This window comes from Emydura macquarii, unplaced genomic scaffold (genome assembly GCF_026122565.2).
Source record: "Emydura macquarii macquarii isolate MOO-44397 ecotype Brisbane River unplaced genomic scaffold, CSIRO-AGI_Emac_v2 contig_1253, whole genome shotgun sequence".
Taxonomy (NCBI): domain Eukaryota; kingdom Metazoa; phylum Chordata; order Testudines; family Chelidae; genus Emydura; species Emydura macquarii.
Window position 1 is genome coordinate 10,748,991 of NW_027131390.1, and position 25,717 is coordinate 10,774,707.

The 25,717-nt window shown below is 41.3% G+C and overlaps 1 protein-coding gene across 2 annotated transcripts in view; it reads right to left on the bottom strand.

The window, feature by feature from the left end:
* Positions 1–2,707: 2,707 nt before the first annotated feature.
* NRK (Nik related kinase) overlaps positions 2,708–25,717 on the bottom strand; it is a 124,729-nt gene continuing 101,719 nt past the window's right edge. For both annotated transcript variants that reach the window (XM_067548146.1, XM_067548145.1), the window contains 4 exons: positions 25,386–25,535; positions 21,574–21,733; positions 7,607–7,746; positions 2,708–6,540 (listed from right to left, as the gene is read on the bottom strand). In XM_067548146.1, coding sequence (XP_067404247.1) covers positions 6,457–6,540; positions 7,607–7,746; positions 21,574–21,733; positions 25,386–25,535 — 534 coding nt within the window. In that variant the 3' untranslated portion in view covers positions 2,708–6,456. The remainder of the gene's footprint in view (positions 6,541–7,606; positions 7,747–21,573; positions 21,734–25,385; positions 25,536–25,717) is intronic.

Here is a 25,717-nt window from a genome sequence, read left to right on the forward strand (position 1 = left end):
TTTGGTTTGCAGAGGCCTATTTTTTGTGGACTGTGATATATATAAATCACTTAGTCCATGCCATAGGGAAGTTCCAAGGGCAGTGGTAGGTGGACGAAAAACCCTAGCAGGGCATTTCCATTAGAAATGGAGGGAAGGGCTGGAGAGCTCTGGACTCAGTGGCGGCACAGAGGATGTTCTGTGTATGATATTTTCCCTGAAATTTTGGGAGCGTTGCAGGTTCTGGGGGCAAAATCCTGTTTGTTCTGGAGATGGGCATCCCCTTCACTTCCGGCAGGATAATCTGTGGAAAACGCTGCAAAAGAAAATTTCATAAGGTTTTTTTTTTTTTTTTTTTTTTTTTCCACCCCTTCCTCTTCAGCTCTTTCCAAGAATTTTTCTACAGGAGAGAGGAGAGCTGGTCCAAGAGACCTAGCCTCTCTGAAGTCATAGCTGAAGGGGTTGCAGATTAGTGGCTAAAGCAAGCAGGGTTGGCTGAGAAGTTATTGAGCGCTGCAGCAGTCATATACTTTCTCATGATAAAGAAGATCGGGAGCGACACAACTGCAGCATTTTGCATTTTGCTGCTGCTGTTCGAGATTGCGGGTCAGATGCAGGAGACACAGCACAGAAGGCACATCCCTGGAAGGGGATGGTGGCAGGAGGCAGGGGAAATGCCTGTATGCCAACTTTTGCTGGCTGCTGTAGCGCTTGGTGCACAGACAACCGTGATTCTGGCTGGGGCAGATATATCACAGCCCTGTGCAGTATCTTTGAGGCTCATTGTACAGTATTGAATTTCTGACTGCTTTATGCCCGGCTGTGTTCTGTTCCCTGGGGGAGGGTTAGCACAGCTCTTCCAGGAGCTAAAAACTGGGGGTGATTAAGGTGAATTAGTGAGACTAAACAGCTCTTGATAGGTACAACACTCTGGGGAGATATGCATCTATTGGTTCAAAGTGGGTTTTACAGAGACAAGCAAAGGGCGTTTGGTATAAAGGGGCTGAGTTTAAACTGACACAGGGTGTTCTTTCCGATCCAGTAAATGGACATGAACTTTTGTACAAGGGGGCCCTAATCTTGCTGAAGGGTTGGAAGGACTTTGGCTTACTAGTGGCCCATAAGGCTGATGGGTGACTATGTTTAGTGTGTGTTTAAATCTGTTCATTGTTTTCATGTTCTCTCTCTGATACCTTAAGAATAAAGGTGCATGCTTAGAAAGAGCTGCATGGTAACTCCTAACTGCTGGCAATACACTGTTCATAGCCATTGGAGAGAAAGCAAGGCGCAGGCATTTGTCTTTAGGCAGACTGGCTTGCTTGGGATATTGCACTGTAAGGTCCCTGCCCAGAGACAGGTGATGGCCGGAGACCTGAGCCCTGCCTAGGCACTCTTGAAGTGGACCATGGAGGGTGTATACAGGTGCAGTTACTGTGACTGACATTGAGTGCTTGATTAGTGTGCTTTAGAAATCACACTCCTGTAGAGGGCATTATCCCACCATGTAGACAAGCCCTCGGCGTACTTTCCCAACATTAATTACACCTCGCAACCCATCAGAGAGGTAGGTGTGTCTCATTGCGCCCATTTTTATAGAGAGGTGAAGTGTGTTGACCAAAGTGACAACCAGTCAGTGGCAAAGCTGGGTCTAGAACACAGAATTCCAGGACATGCTAAAACCATTCCTGATTTTGTGGAGCAAATAAAAAGTACAGAAAATAAATCATTGTCTCTTACTGCAGTGAGCCCACAGATAGAATTGCATTGACACTCAGCCTGAGTCTGCTTTTACTTACACTGCAGTAATTCAGGTGTAACTCCATTTAAGTTAATGGGGTTGGAGACTCAATCCCACTGTGTTTATAGGATGCATGAGACACTACCTGGAAATTGCATTCCATGGAGCAGAGAGTGAGTGGCCATGGTAGAGTTTCTGATTTCTTATCACTACCTGCAAACAATTATTTGCAGGCCCTGCTCAAACACACAAGCAGGGATGTGCTGTGCTAGTCTGGGAAGCACAGCCAAAATCTGAGGACAAACCTCAATGAAAGGACATTTGACTTTATTTTTACACTTAAAGTAAAATCATGACCCCACTGAAGTCAATGACAAAACTCCCATTGACTTTCAAGGGAGTCAGGATTTCACCTCTATGCCCTTCAGCACTTAAATAGTATTGTCACAGCAGGTTATCATGAACTGTACTGTAATGTGTGGCAATGAATTTTACAGGATGTAACAAAGAGAAAACAAGTAATCTGTCTCAAACCAAGAGAGGTACTAAAGGATACATTGGCATTAATATTCCTCACCACCCATAAAAGCAAAAACCAGTTTTTGTATCGTATTAATGGTTCCATGCGGTACCATCCTCTGGAGGCAAACCCTAATTCTATCTTTTCTGATGTTTGTGTTTTGAATACTGTACCAACTTTGGTTGTATGGCTGATTAGTGGCACATAAGCATAGTGCAATGTGTCACTGTTACAAAAAGTTCTGTGTAGTGTAGGCGCTCACTTCATTGCCCAAATACCTTTTTCCATTGTAAGCAAAATGTAAAATACTGATTTCACTTTATCTCTGTAGGCAGACATAGACACACAGATCTAGACATCTTCTGAGAGGTTTATATAAGAAAGAGATTTGAATGAAATACCTTGGTATGTTTTTATATCAGTCTACACCAATAGAACAGAACTTCACAGTCACAACATTTGTTTTGTTTTTCAGTGTACTGTTTTATTATTGCTTTTTCAAATGTACAGTTTGAACATCAGATAACAATGAAAAGAAAAAACTCACACACACAATGTACAGTACATAGTCAGCTTGGTTGTTCCCAATTTTTAAAGTCATGAGTCAGGGTGTAAACAGAAGAATATGGTTTACAATTTCTAAAATTATTGTAGCCACATAAGATGATGGCATGTTAGCTCAGACTTCTGTATGCATATATGAATATTGGGAACCCTATGTGTCATAAGAAAACTGATTGCACAGCTAGAATCAGTGTCACACGGATTCTTGCTTAATGTGTTGGCTATCTCCCTCTTCAGTATTTATTCATAACAAAATAAGTGCAAAAAAGAAACACAAGCTAACAGCTCACCTCCTTGCCTTTAAGAACATAATTAACAAAATAAAGCAAATGACTAAATGACGTTTGAGAAACTCCCAACAAAGTGTTTGAGAATCAGATTTATTCTGCATAGTTAAATTCATGGCATTAAAAATTACTTTGGGTCTCTAAGTTTTCAATCTCTTAAATCTTATTCGCTTTGAGCTGCAGCCGCCATTCAGTATCTACCTCCAAATAAACCCTTCTAGCCACTGTGAATATCTCTTAATCTCAGACACTTTACTCTCCTATCCTTAACTATATCAAACCTCTTCAAACCCTCATATTTTAGCCACTTTTCTGGACATCTTCTATTTCTTCTCTTCAGCTACTTCTACTCACTTTCTTCAGCTACTCTCCCTTCTTCTTTCTTCACTCACTGCCCTGGACATCTTCACTCTCTCGCCTCTCCTCTTCAGCTACAGTAATCTTCTCTTTGGTCTTCATTGGCCTCTTACACCCACATTTTCTCCATGTTAAGCCCAGCTCTCATTATTAATTGGGATTCCACTTCTAAATCCCTTAAAAATGTTTCTCTGTTAGGGCCAGATTTTCTCCATATTGAGTTCAGTGGAGTTGCACTCAGAGAGGAGAACCTGGCTCTTAATGTCTTCCACCACATACAGAAGAATTTGAACTAATGGAGTGGAGACCAAATGTGAGATTAAACACTTCATGCAGCTATGGGCTCTCTTGCAGGCTCAAAAGCTCATCTTTTCTTGTTGGTATGGCTCTAAACAGTTTTACAGCATGTCAACTTACTATCACATTTTTCTTTTACAATAATGTGAAAAAAGTTTAATCACATTCACTTCTTTTATCTCTTCGTATGGGCTGTTCCAAGCTCCCACTGTTATGTGCTAAACCCTTACTGCCTGGCGTCAGGAAAACCTGCCTCCTAACTCTTGGCACCAAGATGTTAAGAAATGACATGCCTCCCATATAATGCAGAAGCTGCTATGATAAGCACACATTCTGAAGTATATAGGGCAGCCCAGATCACTGATTTGTGCTATAGCAAGAGCATTTTAATAGCGAGCTTTGCACACCCATGGGATACATAATGAAAGATGTCCTCTCTTCACAGTATTTCATTTCTTTTAAAAGATGAAACGCAAGTAAATTACATTTCTGACTTATTGCTGGTCTATTATCTTTTATATATATACACAAACTTGCAGCGTTTTCTTTTTGGTGAAAGCTGAGCAAAACAGAGCCTACTGTTCAGTAGCAGAGAAGCCCGGGACCACATGCAAAAAATGTCTATTTTGCTCATGCACTTACTATGGCCTCATCCTGCAATTGATAGCAGATGGGTGGAGTGCTGTGTCCATACAGAAACCCATTGATTTAAATGCAGCCCTGCCTGGGCATAGTAATCCAACCCATTGCTGATCAGAGCCTAAATTTGGCACCCAATTGGCCATTTGGGTGTGCAAATGCACACCCATCTTTGGCATGGCCTTGACTTTGAACTGTTTTGTAAATCAATACCCACCTATCCGAGACGTGAATATTTAATTTTTAAAACTCCACTATATATTCTGAGTAAAACTAATGATTACAAAATGTGCTAGATTGACAGCCACAGGGACTGCAGTCCTCCAGTTAGCCAAAGAAGATGGACAGCAGCTGTACATGCACTGCCAGCACTGCCCTGCCTGTGTACCTCAGCCCTCGAGGGATCACCATCAGGGGATGAGAGTGCTGATTAGCCTCCATGCCCATCTAGTCTTAGGCCTCTCTGTTGAGGGTACATACAAGGGTGCCTATCATGGTGGTTTTGCTACACAAACACCTGTCACTGAGACCACTAACCTCATTTCACATAGGTTGCGGAATAACCATCAGTTGGCAACAACTTTCATTTGCTCTCTACCTTGGTCGTATTTCAATCATCATTGTAGAGGTAGAAAGACTAGATATTGCAATGCCCCTTCCCTTCCAGTCCCACACAGTTCAAGTTAAAAATGGTCATAGTTTTTAAATACGGTAGCTAATGATTTTCTTTTTACACACCGTTTGATCTATACTGTATCTCACCACTTGTGTATTAAATGTATTATTATATATAGTCATACTTAGCACTTTCCATTTTTAGTGCGCTTTACATTTTCAAAGCACCGCTCAAACATTAGCTAAGTAATGATTGTACATTTAAACCTTAAAGTTCGACCCTAGCGTGTCTGATATTAAGCCCCTGAGAATAGCATATAATGGCCGAAACACTCAAATGAATGCCACTAGTGGGTGCAGCTTTATTCAGAAGTAACTAGACTAGAAAGAGTGCCTGAAATTAAGTCTTTTTTCTCTTTATAATAAATTGGCTCTCTGGATATTTTTATAGCTATATTAAGAATACTTTTGTTAATCATGACATCTGTTTCGGAAAGACCATATTTACAAGCCAACAACGGTAAGCCTGATGTTGAATCAGCAGGAATGGGAATCGTGCAAAGACAGAGTTCATGATCCTACACCCTTATGTACATGGATAGTCTCACTGAAATCAACTTGCACGAGTAAGGGCTACTTGTATGAGTAAAACCTACATGATCAGGCCCATAATGCTTCATATGTATATATGTCTGGACAAATGGCTATTTAAAATATTTTTACAAACACTTTCTACAGTAACCGTGTCTAAGGGCTCAATCTTGTCCTGAGGCATACAAAAGTCAGCCTTATGCATTCTGTTAGCTCCATTACTGTACTGGAGCCTATGTGTACAGTAACTGACTCTACAAGCTCTCCAGTGATGCATATCCATGCCTCTCAGGGCAGTATCAATCCCTAACCATCCAAGTCTGCATTAAATCCCTTTGTGAATAGTTGCTGTTTCACTGGTTCTGAGATTTGGACAATTGCCTCTGTGTGAAACTGTTAAAAGACAAAAAGTGAAACAAGCAAAAATAATTCAAAATCAGAGGGATTGCAGCTCATAACGTATCTGTGTGCTTTATACTATAAATCTATATGGAGATATTGCTGTCCAAAGAGAAAGACTAGAGTTCAAAATAATAAAATTACAATATTTGTGCAAAATAAATTGTACGCTTTTCAGAGCACAAGGAACCTATTATGTTGGCTCCGTTTTCCGTGACAGTTGCTCTTTGCTACATTGTGAATTCAGTCTTGATTTGCACCATATTTTTAAAAGACGGAACTAAATATATTTGCAATAGTTTGACAATAGAATGGAATTCTTCCACAACTGAAGGAATATGAATTTTGGTAAGTTAATAATGACCAGATTCTTGTAGATAAAAAGTGCAAATTTAGGTGAATAACCTCCTAGCATTTTACACTGCTTGTATCTTCTGGAACCTGCAAAGCATCCTTCCTTTCGATGTGATTTACCAGTTGAAGAGGACATTTTGACCAAGTGTCATAAAGTAAATTTGACTGCTGCCTCCAGATTGTACAGATGCAAAGAATACCTTGGAAAGGAAAAAGAACAGGCCAGTCAGTTTATATGTATGAGAATATTTTAAACATACTTGAAAGCGGAGAGAAATACAGGCTAGAACACCGACACATAAATCACAATTCAATTTTAATGCCATTAGTAACATTTTCTTAGGAAAATAAAGGGTTGATGCTTGCAAGTCTATGTTCTGGCAATAAGTTATAGTGCATACATTTTCTACCAGAAAAGAAATCAGGGCATATTTTCAAACAATTAGCTAAACTAAACAGTTTCTGGTTACAGTATTCCAAATGCACTAATGTAACCATACCATGTGTGACAAATGACACTCCTTTCACCACACCTAAAATAGGAGATACCCATGTATCTCAAATATTGGTGTGTGATACCTTGCTCAGAGCCACTCTAAATCACACCTGGTTGTAGCAGTTCTCAAGAGACTTTTGTAACCAGGGATTATTGGAGTGCAGTGGCCACCCCCCAACATTCTCTATGCTGAAACCAGACCACTTGGGGATTCCCCAACCAGTTGGTTAAAACTGTGGTTCCCAACCATTTTGGCTCAAGGGCCACAGATATAATTTTACTACCCTGAAAGGCCACCAGTCTCCACCAGCAGTTCCCCTCTCCGCCCCCGCCCCCCACAGCAGACGGAAGTAGTTCAGCGAGGAGTAGTTCATGCATCCTGTAGCCCCATGCGCTCCACCTTGGTCCCTAGACAGTGGCTCCCTTCTGCAGCCAGGGGGAGGGGAGCAGTGGGCCACTTTGAAAGCCCCTGCAGGCCACTTTTGGTCCCCAGGCCACAGGTTGGGAACCACTGGGTTAAACTAACTTTCCATCTGCGGCACAAAGCAGGTGGAAGAGGTGGCTAGGGTCTGGCTGCCCTCTGTCAGGGTCTGTGCAAGTACAGAATTCCACCCCGAAGGGTAGTTTGTGGGATCCATGCCAAAGTCTGCTTTTAATTGAGAGGTTATCCCAAAGAAAGTACTGTGCACTCTAAATAAAAATGAAATGGCCTCAACCTTTTTGTGTTAAACCGTATTTGTTAAATCACTGTAGTTGAGTCACATGTGTACCTTGTCATTTCTTTCACATAGAAATTTTAGCTTCTGTGCTTTCTTGTGCATAAATACACCATCCAGATTTCCTGTTTCCACGGACCGCAGTTCAATAGCCTTCTCTCCCCAACCCATGACCTGGTTAGACTGAAGATATGCTAAACAAAAAAAGTCAGATTTGAGAATCAGAAACAAAGGGAGCCTGAAATGTTCATCTGCTAGTAATAAGCTGGCAGCTCCATGTCCCCCCACATAATAACACAGACTGTATAACTGAACCAAATCCAGACACACCCCGTATTTAAATATCCAGCAGAATCCATTTAGATTATATCTGTTCAGAGAAGGAAATACCATGCATCCAACACACCTTATATTGAAATACTGTACAGCAAATACATTTAAAGCGGTAAATCCTAGTTTTGGGGTGCCCTCTGCAGGGCATTTGTTGGCTATACAGAGCCTTCCACTTGAACACAATAGCAGGTCAAGCAACACCAGCCCATACAGTTACTCTGTGGCTGCTCTACAATCTTTGAGCTTCAGCAGCATCTGCCCCTGCTTTGCCCTCCGACTGCATTTGGTCAGCGTGTCCATACAGTTGGGGCCCCACTCCTGCCATTCCATTGTTCTTTATTGCTGCGTCACGGTGCAAAAAAGAACAGTGTTGTGGATTAACAAGGCAAGAAATTCACTCTGCATTCACTCACCCAGAAGATTAGAGCTTTGCCTCTGGTTAAACAACCCTTCAGCCTAATGTGTACCACAGATATTAAAACTGCATGCTAGAAGGCTATGGAAAGTTACTATGTATGTAACAGCCACTTTACAGTTGAAAGCCAGATTCTGACTTCAGGTACAACCAACATACATTGAAGTAACAACCCCCAATGGAGTTTCTCTGAATTTACATTGACCTGAATGAGATCAGAAGTTGCCTCTGAATATATATTCACTCTAATTTCTTCCTCACTCAAAAGGTCTTAGTAACAGCCAGTTGTTACTAAACGTCATTTAAAGAAAAATCAAGAGCAGTTTGGACTTCCACAAGTACGTTAAACAAGTGAGCATGGTCTTTTTTGGAAAGATGGCACAGTAAGATTTGTACTGTCTGATTTTAAAAATACTGTTATATGCCCATTGTCATGCTGGCTGGATTGGGGGGGGGGGGGGAGGCGGGGCGCATTTATTATATTGTTTAACCTCAGTATGTCAAAATCATAATAATTCATATGAGATATGCTGTGTCAGGCACTGTTGGAAAGGCTGTAATGTGCTAAGTAAGATGATGATGTTTATGTTCATGTGTTATATGTGTAATGGAAGTTATGGATATGTTTGATATATCTGTATTTCAAATTGTGTTGTGTCTGGGCGACACCCCAGACACGATGGCTGCAGCACTAGCCTGCTTAATGGCCCATTAAGAAATTCACAGGTACAGGGGGCCCAGGGGGAGAAGCCAGGGATATAACTGACCAGTCACCAGGACTTACTCATGTGACCCTGGACTCTATCTTATTCCTGTAAATTTCCACCAGCAGCATGGCAAAGCCCAGAGGACATAAAAGGCAGCTGTACCACATCTATTTTGTCTTCAGACGTCTTCAGTCTTCACCTACCTCTGGATCAACTCATCTACAACTGAAGTGAACTTAAGCTGTGAAACAAAGGACTGAGACCCATCCAGGTACTGGCTGTACACCAGAGGGACTATACAAGCCTGCAAACTCCACAATTCTTCTAGAAACCTGCTATATATGGACTTTCAAATCAATTGTATGTATCTGATTGCTTTAATCCTTTAACATTTCTCTTATAGTTTGTTTCTTTCTTTTTATAATAAACCTTTAGTTTTAGTTACTAAAGGATTGGCTGGCAGCATGGTATTTTGGGTAAGATCCAAACTTATATTGATCTGGTACTGTGGCTGACCCTTTGGGGTTAGGAGAAACCTTTTTAGTAAAGAGTTTTAAATAACTTACTGGACCTAGTGGCTGATTGGGAGCCGGAGACCGAAATGCAGTGAAGGGGGCTGTGTATATTTTTATTTTAACTTCTTGATAAGCAGTGTGGGGAATCAGAAGCACTGTTTGTGGCTGGTTGGGAAGTCTGACTTCAGTGTCACCCACCAGTGTTGGGAGAATTGGCTCTCCTTTTACAGCCTGCCCTGACCTTGGCATTTTCAGGTGGCTACCCTAGGCACGGATGGGTCACACCCATATCACATGGCACTTAGATTACTTGTGCCATGGTAATTAGACAATATATGGAAAATAAATAAGTGTTGCTACTAGAGGATTGTGTTAAGGAGGTTGCTGATTTTAATTTCTGGCCCTACTGAAGTCAATAGCAAAGATATGTAGGCACCTAATTTCCATTTGAGGATCTAGCCCCTACTGACTTCAATATGCCCTGGGTTTCACTCCGAGTTGTTGTATTTATTGACATTGGGAATAAAAGGTAGGTATGAAGCCAAGTAATATTCCTCAGTATCAAGCATTTCAGCAGGCCCTTCATGTTTTAACTGAGATTTGGTGGAAAAGTTTAAAAACTCCACGCACAAAGGAAAATCTTGGACTCAGCTTGCCATGGGATATGATCTGTGCAGCATCGAGCCAGAGGGGACAGTTTACACCAGCTGCAAATTTCGGGTAGTCATTGATTCCTGACTGGGGCTCAGTGATGCTCCATCCCACCCTCTTTTCCCTGGCCACTTCACTGCACTGGGGGCCAAAATGGTGAATGCTGCCCTGCATTCAATATCTGTCTGGCAAGCATCCAGCCTTTTTGCTGACTGAAGCGCCAAATACGTCTGATGGTCCCTGGATTTGAATGGTTCATTTTAAAGGGGGCTGAGGGTTGATTAATATAGATTGGAAGTTGGCTTCCTTATGCCTACAATAGGTCCTGGATTTTTTAGATAACAGGGCTCTAATAACTTATCAAGAATAAAAAAGCATCAGGTAATTAACATGCTGGTGAGATGCAAATCAATACTTTATGCTGGCTGTGCTCTAGTAGATTAGAATTAATTTCTAACTTGACAGCATGGCCTTCACAACCCACAGGATGCTCAAACTTTCATGCGCTATGGGCCTTCCCTTCCCTTCCACATATTCTTAAATGAATTATGGAGGCTAGGACCAGAACAAAATTGGGAAGATACTCAACTGTTACAATGCCTGCTGCAGTATATTAGTCCAACTCAACCCCCAGCCCCAAGGGAAAACCCATGGGAGCAGGCTAGCTGGGAGGAAATCTCTGCAAGGATCCCTTTGCCAGCCAGATCTCACCACCTGTCAAGAGCGTGAGGTTTGCCCCATGGAAAATGCCACAGGTTTCACCCCAAATGTGGCAAATTTCAAGAGATTCATAGGAGATCAGTATCTCTGCACAGGTTCTGGCCCCCACCTCCCCAGTAGCAGTGCCTCCTTCTGACAATGGCCACCCCCAAAACCTCAGCCAGAGTTTGTGGAAGCATAGTATAGCCTCAGCGTGTATTACTTTTAGAGATTCATTTTCATGGCACCAGAGGGGGATGATTTGCAAGCCCCTGGGTTTGCTACTCCTAACACAGGAGGCTCAGTCCCTCTCCTCGTGAAGTCTGGGCTAGTGGGTGAGGACACTGCCCAGTGGGTGGGAGGGAGTAGGGAGGGAATGGTGCCATGGAGGGAGGCGTCCCCGTTCTATGTGGAAGTGGGGAGCCCAACTCATTGAGGGTTCCCTCACTCTCACATCTTGCTGGAAGGACAATCTGGCCCTGTGGTTTTAGTTACCCAGAAAGTCTTTTTCTAAATTTACTTAATATACAGAGGTCTCGTACACGGTCTTCTCTCCCTGTGCGAGGCGCTATTGTGTAGCGTTACTGTATGTTCTTCTAGGACATTTGCACCGTAAATGTTACATTTTTAAAGGAATTTCTTAAAATTTGCAGCTAGATCAGAGCACCCAGGTTTGCTGCTGTGCTTTATTGTTTAACGGCTAGATAAAAGTGTCACACTTTAGAAAGAGCTCTAATTTGTGTTCTGCTGGCATAATTTAGCATGCTCAGCATCCTAAAACTGCAAAAATATGCCTAATTGCTTCAGCAATGGCTGTTCTTTTCTCTAGGGATTTTGGTGACATGTCCAACCCTGTCCTCAGGGCTTTGCTCACATCCTTTAAGAACAATACTAATTAAATATGTTGCCTCGTGACCTGAAACTGCAAAACCTTTACTTGCTCAAGTAGACACACGGGCATTGTTTATATATAAGCTTAGTAGATTTTGACTTCTTTTTTGTGGACAATATTGATGCTTATTTTAAGCATTTTTTCCCCCCCAGTTTTTGTTGATTTAAATTTTTACAGCTGCGGGAAATTGTGGGAGGGCTAGACAATAATTTAATGACAGTGGAAGCTGAGATTCAAAAAGTGTAAAGCTTTACAATTTTTAAAACACATCACGTCAAAATATACAAAGTGATTCAAACTCTAAGAAGTTCTCGAGCAGCATTTTTCTGACTTTGCCTAGCTGGAAATTTCAATTACTGTATTATGAATGGGAATAATTTTTTAGTCAGTTTCTGAGTATACGGTGAAATCGATGTTCACCAACATTTACAGATACAAATCTAATGCTGCCAAGCCCAGAGATATATACACAAACATGGACACAGTGGGTTAACCTTGTAGAGAACTAACTGAGTTTACCTTTTGATTGTAAGTTACTCAATGGACTTCCAAGATTTCCTTAAGCAGAGGTATTGTTAGGACTTTGCATTTTGGATGGGAATGGGGAGGGGAGGTAGGACACCACCTTTTACATTGAAAGCGCTAGAAATGATACAGTTCGATATGTTTTAGAATCACATGTCATCCATTTATCATCCATCAATTTACTATTGTGTTCCAAATTCTATCTTCAGGTACAAGGATAATGGCATGCATGTATCTGAGGACAGAATTAGAAATACACAAATTAAAAAGCTAAACCCATGGGGCACCAAATTCTGCCTCTGGTGTCAGAGGAACGACACTCTAATACTGTTATTAAATAACAGCAGAGCATTTTCTGGTTACTCTCTGTTTCCATGTGAACCTATTATTGCCTTTTGGAAATGCAGCATATACAGCGCTGTGGAAGCCTGCCATAATATTCCCTTAAAATCTGGCAAACAGTTTATAAATTAGCATGGTGCTCAAGAAGTTTATTCCAATGGGAGTTCAAATTAGGCAGTTTCAAGGAAAGCCTTTCTGAAAGCCCTGAACTTAGTGTACATAGGCATTTCCAAGGTGAAAACACATTATTTATGCTCTAGATATTCAACATGCAGAATAGGCGCTTCTTCCTAACGCTGAAATGTGATTTCATTAGACTAAGAATGCGGGTGCTGTGAAATTATCTAGAGAAAAGGTTGGATTTCACTGCTTTTGTAGCTTCACCAAAACTCCCATCTGCCCCCCAGTTAGTGTGAGCATTAGTGTTTTCCTTAAAACCTGCTGTGTCGGTTTACGTTTTAAAGATTTACCGTCCACTAGACACTGATGTATGAAGTTGGAGGACACAGCGATAGTTCACTAGTTCAGTAGATCCAGGGACAATGCCAACGTGACTGTACTGAAGTTCCATTTACTTCTTCCTGTTAATGGGCTAATATAAACTTGCTTGACAATTTTTGCACAAACAAATTTCTCTAATTATGATCTTGTGCAAATTCTGTCTCCTCAGTGAAATGCTCCTCCCACCTGGGCTGCAAAGATCTTAATTTTTCATTTTTGTCTTGTTCAAATTCTAGGTGGAACTGGTAGTGGTGCCTATAGTTAGGGTTGTCTGACACGTCCCATTACACATTCCCAGTTTTCCGTTTGCTTATAACTTTGCCAAACTTTAAGCTTTCTGGTTGAAATTTGCCATACTAGATGTCTGCCTCAGGCTCAAGATTTTTGGAAAATTTCAGCTAAAATGGCCAGGCTATTTCAGAGAACAAGGCTAGAGGAAAATATGTTATTTTGCCCATGTTAAGAAAATCCTGCATGGTTGAGAGTCTCTAGTGCCCCATAATTTGGCCAAGCGATGAGCATCCGAAAAATCTCGGTTTCCACATCTTCCGTGGATACTTGTAGAGGCTGGCAGCTATTTTCTCTGGAGATTCTGTGTGCTGAACATTTTTCATCCCCTCACTCCTATGTGATGACTGGGCTGCTCATGCACCATCCCGACAGAGTGACTAAGCAAGCTACAAATTGGGGCTGAACTGGACTTTCTCTGCAATTGCTCTTCCTGGTTGTCGGGGCCACTGTGGGCACTGAGAGCAGGGAAACTGTTTCACCTGTGCTCTTAACAGTCCCTTGCTGGCATCCAGGAGGAGGAGGAGGAAACAGCCTGACAGAAATGTAGAGGGGTGAGAGATTGGATTCTCTACTTAATTCTTAATACTATAGGGATAAGTGCCACAGAATGCCCAGGAGAAAACTAATAATTCTGTCTTCAGAGCAAGGTTTGGATGGTGTAAAGTAAATAAGCCCCAGGGCCACATATGGAAAAGGATGATACAAAGAAATGTTGTACGACTGCCCATGCACCGAAAGACAAGGGTCATGTGATCATGTAATTGACGACTACATAATAATGCATAGGCATCAGGGGGCCTAATTAAGTTTTCACTGGCAACTTTAAGTCTGGCATTTCCTAACTTTTGAGTGCTTGACTTTGCATCCTTAACATTCCTTTTTACCTTTTTCGCTTAATACACACCTTGTATTGGGGAGAAAAAACAGGCATATGCAAATAACAACACAAAAATCAAACAAAACCATTATATAGGTATGCTGTTAATTTAAATGTTAACCATACAGGTCCAGGAACAAAGATTTAATCCACTCACACTCCTCTTTTTTTAATCTTTCAGACTATGTGAACTCTTCACTGGCGTTTCCAAATATCCCATGTCTGCATATCAGTCAGCTGTATTTGGCAGAGCTCAATTTGATGGTATCCTTAATGTTGTCAATAACAGCTTAATTATACTTCGTTATAACCTCCAAATCATGTAAGATAAGAATTCTTGGATGATTGGACACAGCCCTACTTACTATCATGTTCATGCGAGACCCGATTTCCTCCCCCAAAGTATTGTACAATGGAGGCACAATGTAAGGAGATGTACCAGGCCCCTTCTTTAAATCAACCCACTGAACTTTTCCTGGCAAGTCAACGTACCTGAGAACTTAAATTTGTCAATTGATATAGGCACGTTTCAATCAAAGTACCAATAGCATCAAACCTATCTCTGTGGTGGAACAGAGAAATTCTTTCCCAAACGCCAGGGACATGCAAAACCCTGACTGGGGTTCCGCAAGTCTCTACCTGTGTATTGTGGTGCTGGCCATCTGTAACTAAAATGATCTTTGTTAGCCATCTGTGCTCCTGGCTGCTGACCTCTGAAAGACATCTATATTTGTGAGTGAATTGTAGTTCCTCTTACACCATTTTACAACAGCGTAAACAGCGTGACATCAGTGGACCGACCCGTGATTTAAACCAGGTGACTCAGATCAGAATCAGGGCCCTAATAGATTGTGGAGCTGAGAGGCATGGTCTAAAGGAGAGAAGGGAACACCTGAGTGGTGTGCCTTACACAAAATCATCTGCAGTGCAGCATTAACGTTAAGCTGAGGATATGTCACTCAGCCCCAATCAAAGGAAACATCTGCTTCAAATGGAAAGCGGGTCTGGGACATAAGAAGAAGTGAAAGAAATTATAGGGCCATCTATTCAGCCAGTGTAGATTCATTAACTTCAGTGGACTGAAACTGATACCATGCTCTGAGCCATTGCCTACAAAATAAAGTTTCCATTTATGGTCTACGACCAATATTATATTCTACTGGAATGTGAATGACGTAAGTATAACTGAAATCAGAAGCAGGCCCAGGGTTAGTACAATTTCCTTTCCTTTCTTTGATATCTGTGCCCTTTACTTTTATATCCTCCATACCCAATGGTGCTGATTCTGATCTCACACTGGTTTTACTCCACTGGCTTCAACAGAATCACGCCTGATTTACGCCCATGTCCATGAGATCAGAATCAGGCCCAATAATTTTATGTTGTTACAACTTCCTTTTTCTGAGTGGTTTAGAACAGGAAGTCTGAAATTAACAAACTAAATATATACAGTATGCAGTGAGAGTTTCTGACTCCACTTCTGCATGTCTGCATCAAGATATCAAAAGCCCACTTTAGGAGCAAAAAAGCATTTACACTGCTTTGACCAGGTCATTTCAATTATGGAATGAGTCAATGTGCACTTTAAACTCACTGAAGAAAACGTACGGAGGCTGGCTTTTGTACAAGCACGTGGGAGAGCTACTTTAGGCAAATGCACAAATGGCATGAACATCAGCAAGGACAAGGAGCAGTGACAACTTTGCTCAGAGTAAAAAGGGTCAACATCTAGCGTTTATGTAGATCTTAACTGAATATGCTTTTCGATGACCACTGCTGTCCCAAAAGCGACAAAAGCAGTGGCCTGGGAAGACCTCCTCCTCCCCGTGGAATGGGGATCTTCACTTCTTTCCCACTTATTTGGAAAAATGTGCAATATTTTTTAGACAATCAAAGGGAAAAATGTTTGTTGAGAGAGGAGGGGAAAATTGCCTGCAACGTTCTGTGGTGTGATGAAGCTCGGTCCCATAGCTGGCTCAGCCTGGAACTGAATTCCCAGGCAATTACTGGTGCTTGCTCGGTGGGACGGAAGGAGATTTGGTCGCGCCCTGAAGAGAGATCTAGCTATGCCCGAGGACTGGTGTAGGGAGTTCAGGACTCTTATTCCTACTCTTGCCTCACCTCCATCTAGGGTCAGGACAAAGAATGGTATTCAGTGATCAGGAGTGAATTTATAGCTATCTAAGGTACTAGTATGTCCCCATCACTATATTATCTGAGCACCTCACAGACTTGAACATATTTATCCTCACAAACCCCCTGTGAGGCAGCCAAGTTTCCATTTCACAGATGGGGATACTGAGGCCCAGAGAGTGAGTTGCCCAAGGTCACACATGAAGCCTGTGGCCAAGCAGGGATAAACCCAGGTTTCTCAAGTGCCAGGCTAGCACTCTAGCCACTGCTCCGTGCTTCCTTTCACTGCAGTGTCTGTGGCTGCAGATCCTATGGACTCTGCCTATGCTGTGCAGTTACGTCATGTCCAGCCCAGCAGTTGTAAATGATCGCTCTGAGGCTAGAGCTGCATTCAATGTCACTGCCCGTGGCCCAGAGAAAGTGAGCGATGTCGCAGTGGGTACAGTCTCTGGTGAGATGGGTAAAACCTGGTCATTCTCTGACACGCTAGAAGTCGGAGGGACATGCTGCTCCTGAAAAGGATAGTTTGCTTCCCAGCCACAGGCTGAGTGCAGGGTATGCACCAAGCAGTTGCTGAATGAGAGAGGACTAAGCGTGTCTAACTGAAAAAGAGGCCCTTGAAAGAAATTAAATGCTGGGTGAAGTCACATTGGGACCAACTCAGATTATTTAAGAAACTACCTAGGGAAGGAAAATGCTCTTCTGATATACATCCTGGTTAGGTTGCACTGGACAGGAGCTAAGGTGCACATGCTCTGATATGCAGCGTGTCCCTACCAAAACAAAGTTACACACAACATAGTGTGTTTTCAATAAGACTTTAAAACATGTATAAATATCTATGTATCTACATTCCAAGCTTCTAGGCTCATAGTAGCTGCTCATTCCTCAGTCAATACTTGAGTGTGTATAAACAGAGCCCAGGTAATTTTGAGGTTGCACTATGGGTACAGAAATGAGGTCCACGCAGTCGTATTCTTAAGGACAGTAAGAATCATTCTGAAATGGGCAGAGGACTTCTTTGCACGAACTGGGCTGCAATTATTTCATGAACCAATAAAGTGTGTTGCAATGTCATTTTAAGATGCTTTGGCTAGAGTTTTCCATTTCTCTGCATCAGCATCATTTCCGCTTCCTAAATGCACCTGAGAAAGGACATCCAGCCCCCCCCCCGCCCCCCCCTCAAAAAAAAATTGATGCTTTTAATAATTCTTTACGAAACGAAAGGACAAAGGTTCCCTGAATCCTATTAACTTCATGTTTCCTGTACCTTTATTAAGGTCGTGTGTTATATAAAGAAAACACGATATCTCTGTTTGTGTTTAGCACTACATATCTGAAATATCTCACTGATTAAATATAGAGTAGCTCTACAATTTTATTTCCCACTGGATTTGCATTTCCTCATTCCAATTTCTGATTAATCTGTGGATTGGCCATCCAGGTCCCACCTTAAAGACTACAAGAGGCTGCTATTTTTACTATTCCTGCCCTAAATCTGTCAATTATATTGCAAGAATTTGCCACCTTTCTCAATCACTTACGACATGCTAACAGATTAGGGAAGTTTACCATCCAAAATCATTTCGTTAAGAAATGAGAACATATATTGAGACTCAAGCGAGTGATGGCTAGCTAGAACCCTGAATTAACACACAAGCCTTTCACCTCTGGCAGCTTATTTCTGGAAACCCAAGTTTTCCCATTATGAAGTTATAACTTAACTTCACAAAATAGTTCACACGGATTGTTGTCAGAACCTAGCTAAGCCTGGAAGTTTCAAGGGAACAGGATTTCTTGTGAAACTTGCAAGTTCCTCCTAGTTTTGGCCAAGCAAGAGATGTGATATCCTGAGCTTCTCTCAATAAGATTTTAATGCTTTTGGCCTGAGCCAAGAATTTCAGAGGAACAAGAATATGAGTGAGCATTGGTGGGAAACGTGCACTTGCAAGAAAATACTAAATGGGGCTCTTTGACAACCCCAAAGTTAAGGTTTGGTTTGAACTGGAAGTAAAGGTCTGGGTCCAGTTTGCCTCTAAATGAACTTTGACTCCAATCACAAGTGGAACATCTGGTGCCACATGGCAAGATCGCTGTCCAATTTGTTATGATTGACAATTTCTGCTCCAAAACGCCCTGTGCTGGGATAGTCAAGAGTGTTCAGACAATGATTCAGCGGTAATATTGGAAGTGCAGTGGCTTCAAGGTGGACTTATTGAAGTGATGATGGAAAGGGCTGTTTGGAGGCTAGTGGCTGAGCCCTGGCCAGCGGAAGGGGAATAGAGAGAGAGAGAGAATGCTTTCCTTCCAAGGATAGACTGCACGGTTTGTCTGCAGAGCTGTGTTCTCCTTGCTGTTCCCGGCTCCATTAACAATAATTAAAAATCCATTCAAATACTTTCCTGCGATCATGACTGGGAAGGGAAATAGCCCCAAGACTATCTTTTTATTATGATGCTATCCACCCTATGCAAAAGTTGGCGCATCCCCATTCTATTGCACAGCAAACATCTTGAAGAAATGTCAGCTGCCGTTTCACTAGCACGAAGGGCCAGGTCTCCAGCTGGTATAAATCTGTTTAGCTCCACAGATTTCCATTTACATCCAGGGGGGATCTGCCTTGAATCCCTATCTGCGACAAAGCCGCCCAGTGCACAGGAGATCTTTACAAACCACCAGCACGTTTCTGCGGATTCTCTGACTCACCGCTTTAAGCGACGGGGATTTGTAAAGGCACAACATGTAGTTAGGAGCACAACTCTCACTGACTGTTCTTTGAGCTTCGGAAAATCTCCCTCTAACTCCGGATTAGCCGGGAATATTCTTGTTGATGACTACAGGTGCCCAAAGTCACAAACTCCGCATTTCCAAGCATGCCTTACGAGTTGTCGTGTACGCAAACCTTTCTGCAACTTCTTTTCTGAAGCTCAAGGTAACAAAGCCCTTAATTCCTTATATATCACCCTGTATTTTCTGCCTCCGGGGCTCCCTCTGTAATTCTGTCTTATCTTTGTTCATCTCCTAAACGGAAACACCTCGGGACAAGGACTGTGTTTTATACCGAGCCAAGCACTCTGCTGGCACTTACCACGTATTAAAGTAATACAATCAGACAATCTCATAATAGCTACACGTTCATCCATGCTTTAAAAATCATTAGAGACAAGATCTGGGACCATGTTTGCCAGCACGGGAAGGTAAATGAAGCCAGTTTTAAAATTCTGTTGCTTCCCAAAGGGAAAAATGAGTGCAAAGCAATGGAGCATTCATAGGAAGAAGAAAAGAGGGCTTAAATATTGAAGCTGATTATATATGCCCCAACATTACTTTGGAGAAAACATTACGATTGCTTTTTAAACTGTAATGTTATGCCCTTCTTAAGAGCATGCTGCTCCTATTCACGCTAAAGAAATATACTTTCCATGGCATCATATGCTTCCTGCAGGCTCCTCTGTCCTTGCAACCCATTTTGCAATCCAGTTTCCAATTACTCCCAGAGAGAATTTTTCTTTTCCTAACCACACTGGGTAATGGTTCGTTTATCAGTGATTGTTTTGTACTGTGCTACTGACGTTAGCTTGAGGAATGTAGGGGCTCAATATGTCCTACTATGGCATTAAACATTAATACGGCATAGAGGAGCATGTACTTGACATGTTTTAATTTTACCCTACAGCTCGAGATTTGGGTTGAAAAGCGAAGAGATACCATTTGTCAGAGGAGAAGGAAGGTACAGTACCTAGTCTGTTGGTATAGCTGTGTCTACACTGGGGGAGTTTGTTGGCATAGCGGATTTGGTCAGGCATATGGTTTTTCCATACCCATAAGGCGATGTCTTCACGAGAAAGTTGCAGCCGCCCCAATGCAACGCTTCAGTGTAGACACTTACTACAGTGATGCGCAAGGTTCTCCTTCTCGCCAAGAGATGGAAGAATTCTTCCATCGACCTTGCGCTGTCGACACCCAGGGTTAGGTTGGTTTAACTACGTGGATTTTTCACACCCCTGAGCAATGTAGCAGGATTGACCTAACTTTTTAGTGTGGACGTCCTTAGTACATACAAAAGTGAACCTATTCTTAAAATGATTTTTAAAGTGATTTTGCTGCTCAGAGCTATGGGGCAGTACAGCAAATATGGTACCATGAACGTGCCTGAGTTCAAGACAGAGGTGGGTCACATGCTTTCAAGAGTGGCTGGAAGCCCGCTAGAAAATATGGGTCTCTCGCTTATCTTGGTTTTACTCAGGTGCAATTTTACCGACTTACTGGAGTAACTCCAGATTTACACCAGTATAAATCAGAAAAGACTTAGGGTCTATATGCTCAGTCTCTCATTGTGGCCTGCAGCGAACTGCTGCCAAATTGTTAGGATAGTTTTGCTAAGAGTTGCTTATGACTTTAAAAAAATAAAAAGGATGAAGAAAAATAAGAATTCACAGAAATAAAAAACCAAAGAATCAGGTGAAATTTACAAATGCAAAAACCTGCTAGATGTGGGTTTCCTTTGTTCTCAGTTACAACATTAACAATTGGAAACTGAAGTGAAAAAAACAATCCTGATGAAAAATAATCAGACCCTCCTTTTCAGCATTTATGAGGCCAGATGAAAATATGGATAGTCAGACAGCCTATCTAGAGCTATATCTGATCTGTTGTACTCTGAATGGAGGATGATAAAAATAAAGGACCATTTGATAGACTGTTATGTTTATAGAATTACTGTACTTTCTACACATTGCGAATTTCTATACAAAACACTGGAATACGAAAGATTCAAAGTAGGAAACAGCAGCACTTTTTCATCCCTTTGTAACCCACTAAAGTGGTTACCAGACCCAAGAATGTACATATTGGAAGGCCTGCCTCCTACTATACAAAATCTGGCTGTGCAGTAAACCCTTTATGGAATAAACACCACAAAATGAATACAAAGAAATGCAGAGACCCTTTTATAATAATTGATTTTCTAAAGCACATACAGAAATACATGTACATCTATCTGCTCATTAGAGGTCTGTTTTGCTCAGAAATTGCATGATATGCCACACAACTCCTTTCAGGTGGACACAAACCTAATAACGAACTCAGTCTTCATACAACAGGATCTTACAGTCAACACAGTGCTGATTTTCATACTCACCTACAGATGCTGGCATTTCTCCCCACTGTAAAACAGTTTCCTTTGTGAAGTGCCCATATATATTAATGTAGACTCCTTCGTCTTCATAGGTGAGTAGAAGTTCCATTCCACTGGTATTGGGGAGGATGATAATGGCATGTGGGTGAATAGACCCCTGGATCTGGAATCATATTTTACTAAGATTTATATCAGAAAATGGACTGCAATTTTAATGACCACATCTAAGTAGCTCGGCAGAGTAATAAAAACAATTGACTCACAGCTCTCAGAAAGTAAATACCTGATTTAAAATGGGCTGTATATTTTGCTAGCTAACCTTGGAAATGGGCTATTATATTTCCCCCCTTTTAGATATTATTATACTAGGTTTGTATAGAAGTCACTGTTCAATATTTCACTTTATATTTACAAGTATTTCTTATTTGAAAGAAGACAAGCAGCATCTGAGATACAATGAGATTTACTGGCTTGTTCATGAAATGCTTGTATTATATAAAGTGACAGAAGGAATGTGAGCAGTACTTTAATTCAAAGATGATTTTAGAAGACGATAGGGGACAACTTACTCGTCTTCCCTATTCTAGCAACCCAACGCTTCCATTTTCTGTGATACAGACCTAGCATAACTTATGAGCTACAACAATGATTCATTGGCACTTATGATGAAACAATATTTAGGGTAGTTTGAAAGCATCACCAGAGCTTTCCAAATGCAAGCATCTCTACTTCGCATACACTGGTCCTTAAACATACAAAGTGCTACTTTAAATACCTTTGGGTGTACATTTTACACTTACTCCACAGGAATGATGCATTGCACACAACAAAATATTCAAACAGCAGTATGGGTTCCAGAATCTCTCTCTCAACTGCCAACACACTTCCCAAGTGAGAAGGGATTTATAAGAAGCATACAGCTATGTAGGTGAGTTTTTATGGAAGGTACTTTCAGATATAAAACAAAACAATAACTAAGCATTTCTAAAACAGTAACAGGATCTTTTCCTTTTATCTAAACAAATGAAATAGCCCAGCAAACAGCATTTTCACAGGAAGAGATAGACAAGTGGAGCGTCGTGTTATTTTTCACAAGCCAGTAACACACATATCTTTCTTTCTCAACCCAATACATTTATGCAAACTAAAACGGCACAATGAACAGAAAAGAAAGCACAGAAGCTGTACTTGCCAAACTGAATACACTCAAGTCAACCACTTGAGTCCGTGTCTCCGCAACTACTATCCGTAACACTAAAATAGGTATCCAGAGTCGGAGAGCAATTTTAATGCGTTGCCTTGGTATTCTCATGAGCAATTGAAGCAGACAAGACAGAGAGAGAACAGGGCAAAGTGGGTACAGAAAGCAAGCGTGTCTAAATTCAGTCTGTTAGATTAGAGTAAGTCTGGGCTGCCAACACTGAAAGCCTCCTCGAGATAATTATCGTCTATCAGGCAATCCCTAAAATAACAAAACACCCTAAGAGATACAGCCCACTGTAGCAGCACATTTATTTCTGATCCAACACTCTCAAGGGAAAAAGAATTTTTAGCACATGCTGACTTCTAGTGGAAGAGTGCACACAAATGGAGTCACAGCCCTTCTACAGGTGCCCCATATTCAGGGCGTTCACCTGGGAAATATCTTTCCTGATGTACATCATTATATCTGAAGTGTTCTGCAAAACTAAAACCTTTAAAAAGGTTCACCTTTCCCCTTACCTTTTATCTTTTGTGGTAATTACACTAATGATCTCTTTGACAAGAAATCATTTGGCATGCTTACCAACCAAATTACACATACAGTGTGCGGGCAATCCTGCTTAGTTGTGTAAATTGGTGTGAACTTTGAATGGTGCCATAATCAATGAAGCTACTAGCTGCAAGATGAAACATTGTTTTCAATATCTAAGTATCTACATGAGTTACATTTTAATGAAATAAGTTTACAAAATTAACAGTATGGTGGCTGCTGGAAAAACTGCTTTGGCATAGTTCAGTGGGTGCTAATTGTTGGGGTGGTCTTTACGTGGGTTTCCAGAGATAAGCTGCCATAGGGCTGGTTTCCCAAAGTTCAGGGGATTTGGTCTGGCCCATTTTGGAGTTAGGCCCCAGCCTTGCCCTGAAATCCATACTAGTGGACCCTGTGAGCACAAGGGCCCACAGGCATGGAACCCATCGAAGGACTGGAGCCTTAGAAGCCATTTGTGTTCCAATTTCCCAAACTTCTGTAGGTGTCTGAATCTACTGCTTCAGTGTGCAGCCATCGTCACTAAAAAGATTAACAACAAAACAAAAACACCACACTGGCTAGAACCAGGCCCTTTGGTCACTTCTGGCAGGGTTTTTTGGGTTTTTTTGTGCTGATCCAGCAGTGGCAGCAGATTCACATGGCCATGATCTAGTAGAGGTGGCACACAGAATGGACTTCCATCTTGAATGGTCCCTTGAACGTCTTTCTTCCTTTGGCAAGAGTCAGCGTGGGAGGGTTTAAGCTTCTTAAAATACTCAAAATTGTGTCTTTCAATCTCATTGTGGTTAGCTCCATGCACTACTTCCTTTGACCTCAGCTCTATCAATCTTCTGTTAAAGCGTATGTTCTTCTGCACGTTGGGCATTACCCCAGCATTACAATCGTCGTCTTCTCTACCGATGCAAAACTGCAACTAGCTGAGATTGTCCAAGTATCGCCTCATTTGGGACAAAATCAAACCAGTGGATGTTAAGAATGTGTCATAACTTTTAATAGTGAAAACTGTTTAGTTCTGTGAATTGAGTTTATATGAGTGGATTTTTAAGTGGTCACTCTAGGCATTCACGAGTGTGTTTTGTGATAAACATACACACACACATACGGTTCTGTAAGAGGAAAGATATGTGCATTTAAGTGATCTACCTATAGGTTAAACAGCTGTGATCTGGTAACACTTGTACATCTCTATGTCAGCTTTGTTTTGGGAACTTTTGAGTAAATACTTAGGGCTCAGTAAGACTTCTTTTAAATTTCCCAGGTATATTTAATGGACAGTGCTCAGCATTAAGGAGGCCAGTGAACATATTTGAACAAGGATTTCAGACTCTGTGGTGGCATGATTAAAAGGCAAATACCATTTTACAAAGTGAGGCCCTGATCTGTAATCACTTGTATACGAGCATAATTTTACTCATGTGAGAAGTCAATGGGACTGCTCATGGGTGCAAAGTTATGTATATACCTAACTGTATGCAGGACTGGGGCTTAAGTCACCCATCTGACAGAGAATCAGAATATACCTAGATTCTCCCGCTTGATAAATTTGTATTCTTTTTAGTACAATGGTGACTTTCCTCCAAAAGATCAAAATGACTTATTTTTATAAATTCCTATGACGTCCTTTGTGACCAGGACCAAATTTCAGGTTTCAGTTATAGCATATTTCTTATCAATGCTCAAAAACATACTGAACAACTGTTAAAAAAAGACCCAAACTAACACAGCAGTTCTAGATACTGCATTCTCGTTGCATGTCTTAAATTCAGTCACAAACCTACTGAATGCCCCAGTAAAATAAACAGTAGTATATATATTAAAAATCAATCTTTGATCATATCAGTAGGGGCAGTAACTCTAAATCAGGGAAAGGAAATAGATAGAACTGAACATTGGAGCTTCTAAAGTGTTTGAACAATAACATTTTGTTGGCTACCTAAATTATCCATGTTCTTAGAAGACAACCTAGATCCAAAATACTCATCTAATCACCATTAACCTGTAGCCATGAGGAATAAATATGGAAATGATTCAATTATTTCAGCTTTAGGAAGTAACATCTTACATGTGTTGGCAAGTACAGGTCATACACAGACCCGGAGTCCACATCGATAGCGTGAAATCCCACTAGTGAGCCATAGATCACTTTTAATCTTTGTCCATTTTCAACTGTCAGGTCAACTGACAGTGGTTTGTGATGAAGTGAAGTGAATGACTGGAAAGAGAAAAGTAAGATGAAATTATAAACACATGAATATAATAACTGCTAACTGAGTTGTTGGTTTCTGGGTTTTTTTCTTTTTACATTTACAAATAGGATCTTTTTCAATATTTATTAGAACTCAAAAACTGGATGGTTAAATGTATTATATGTCACATTTACATCAGGGTCCCTGC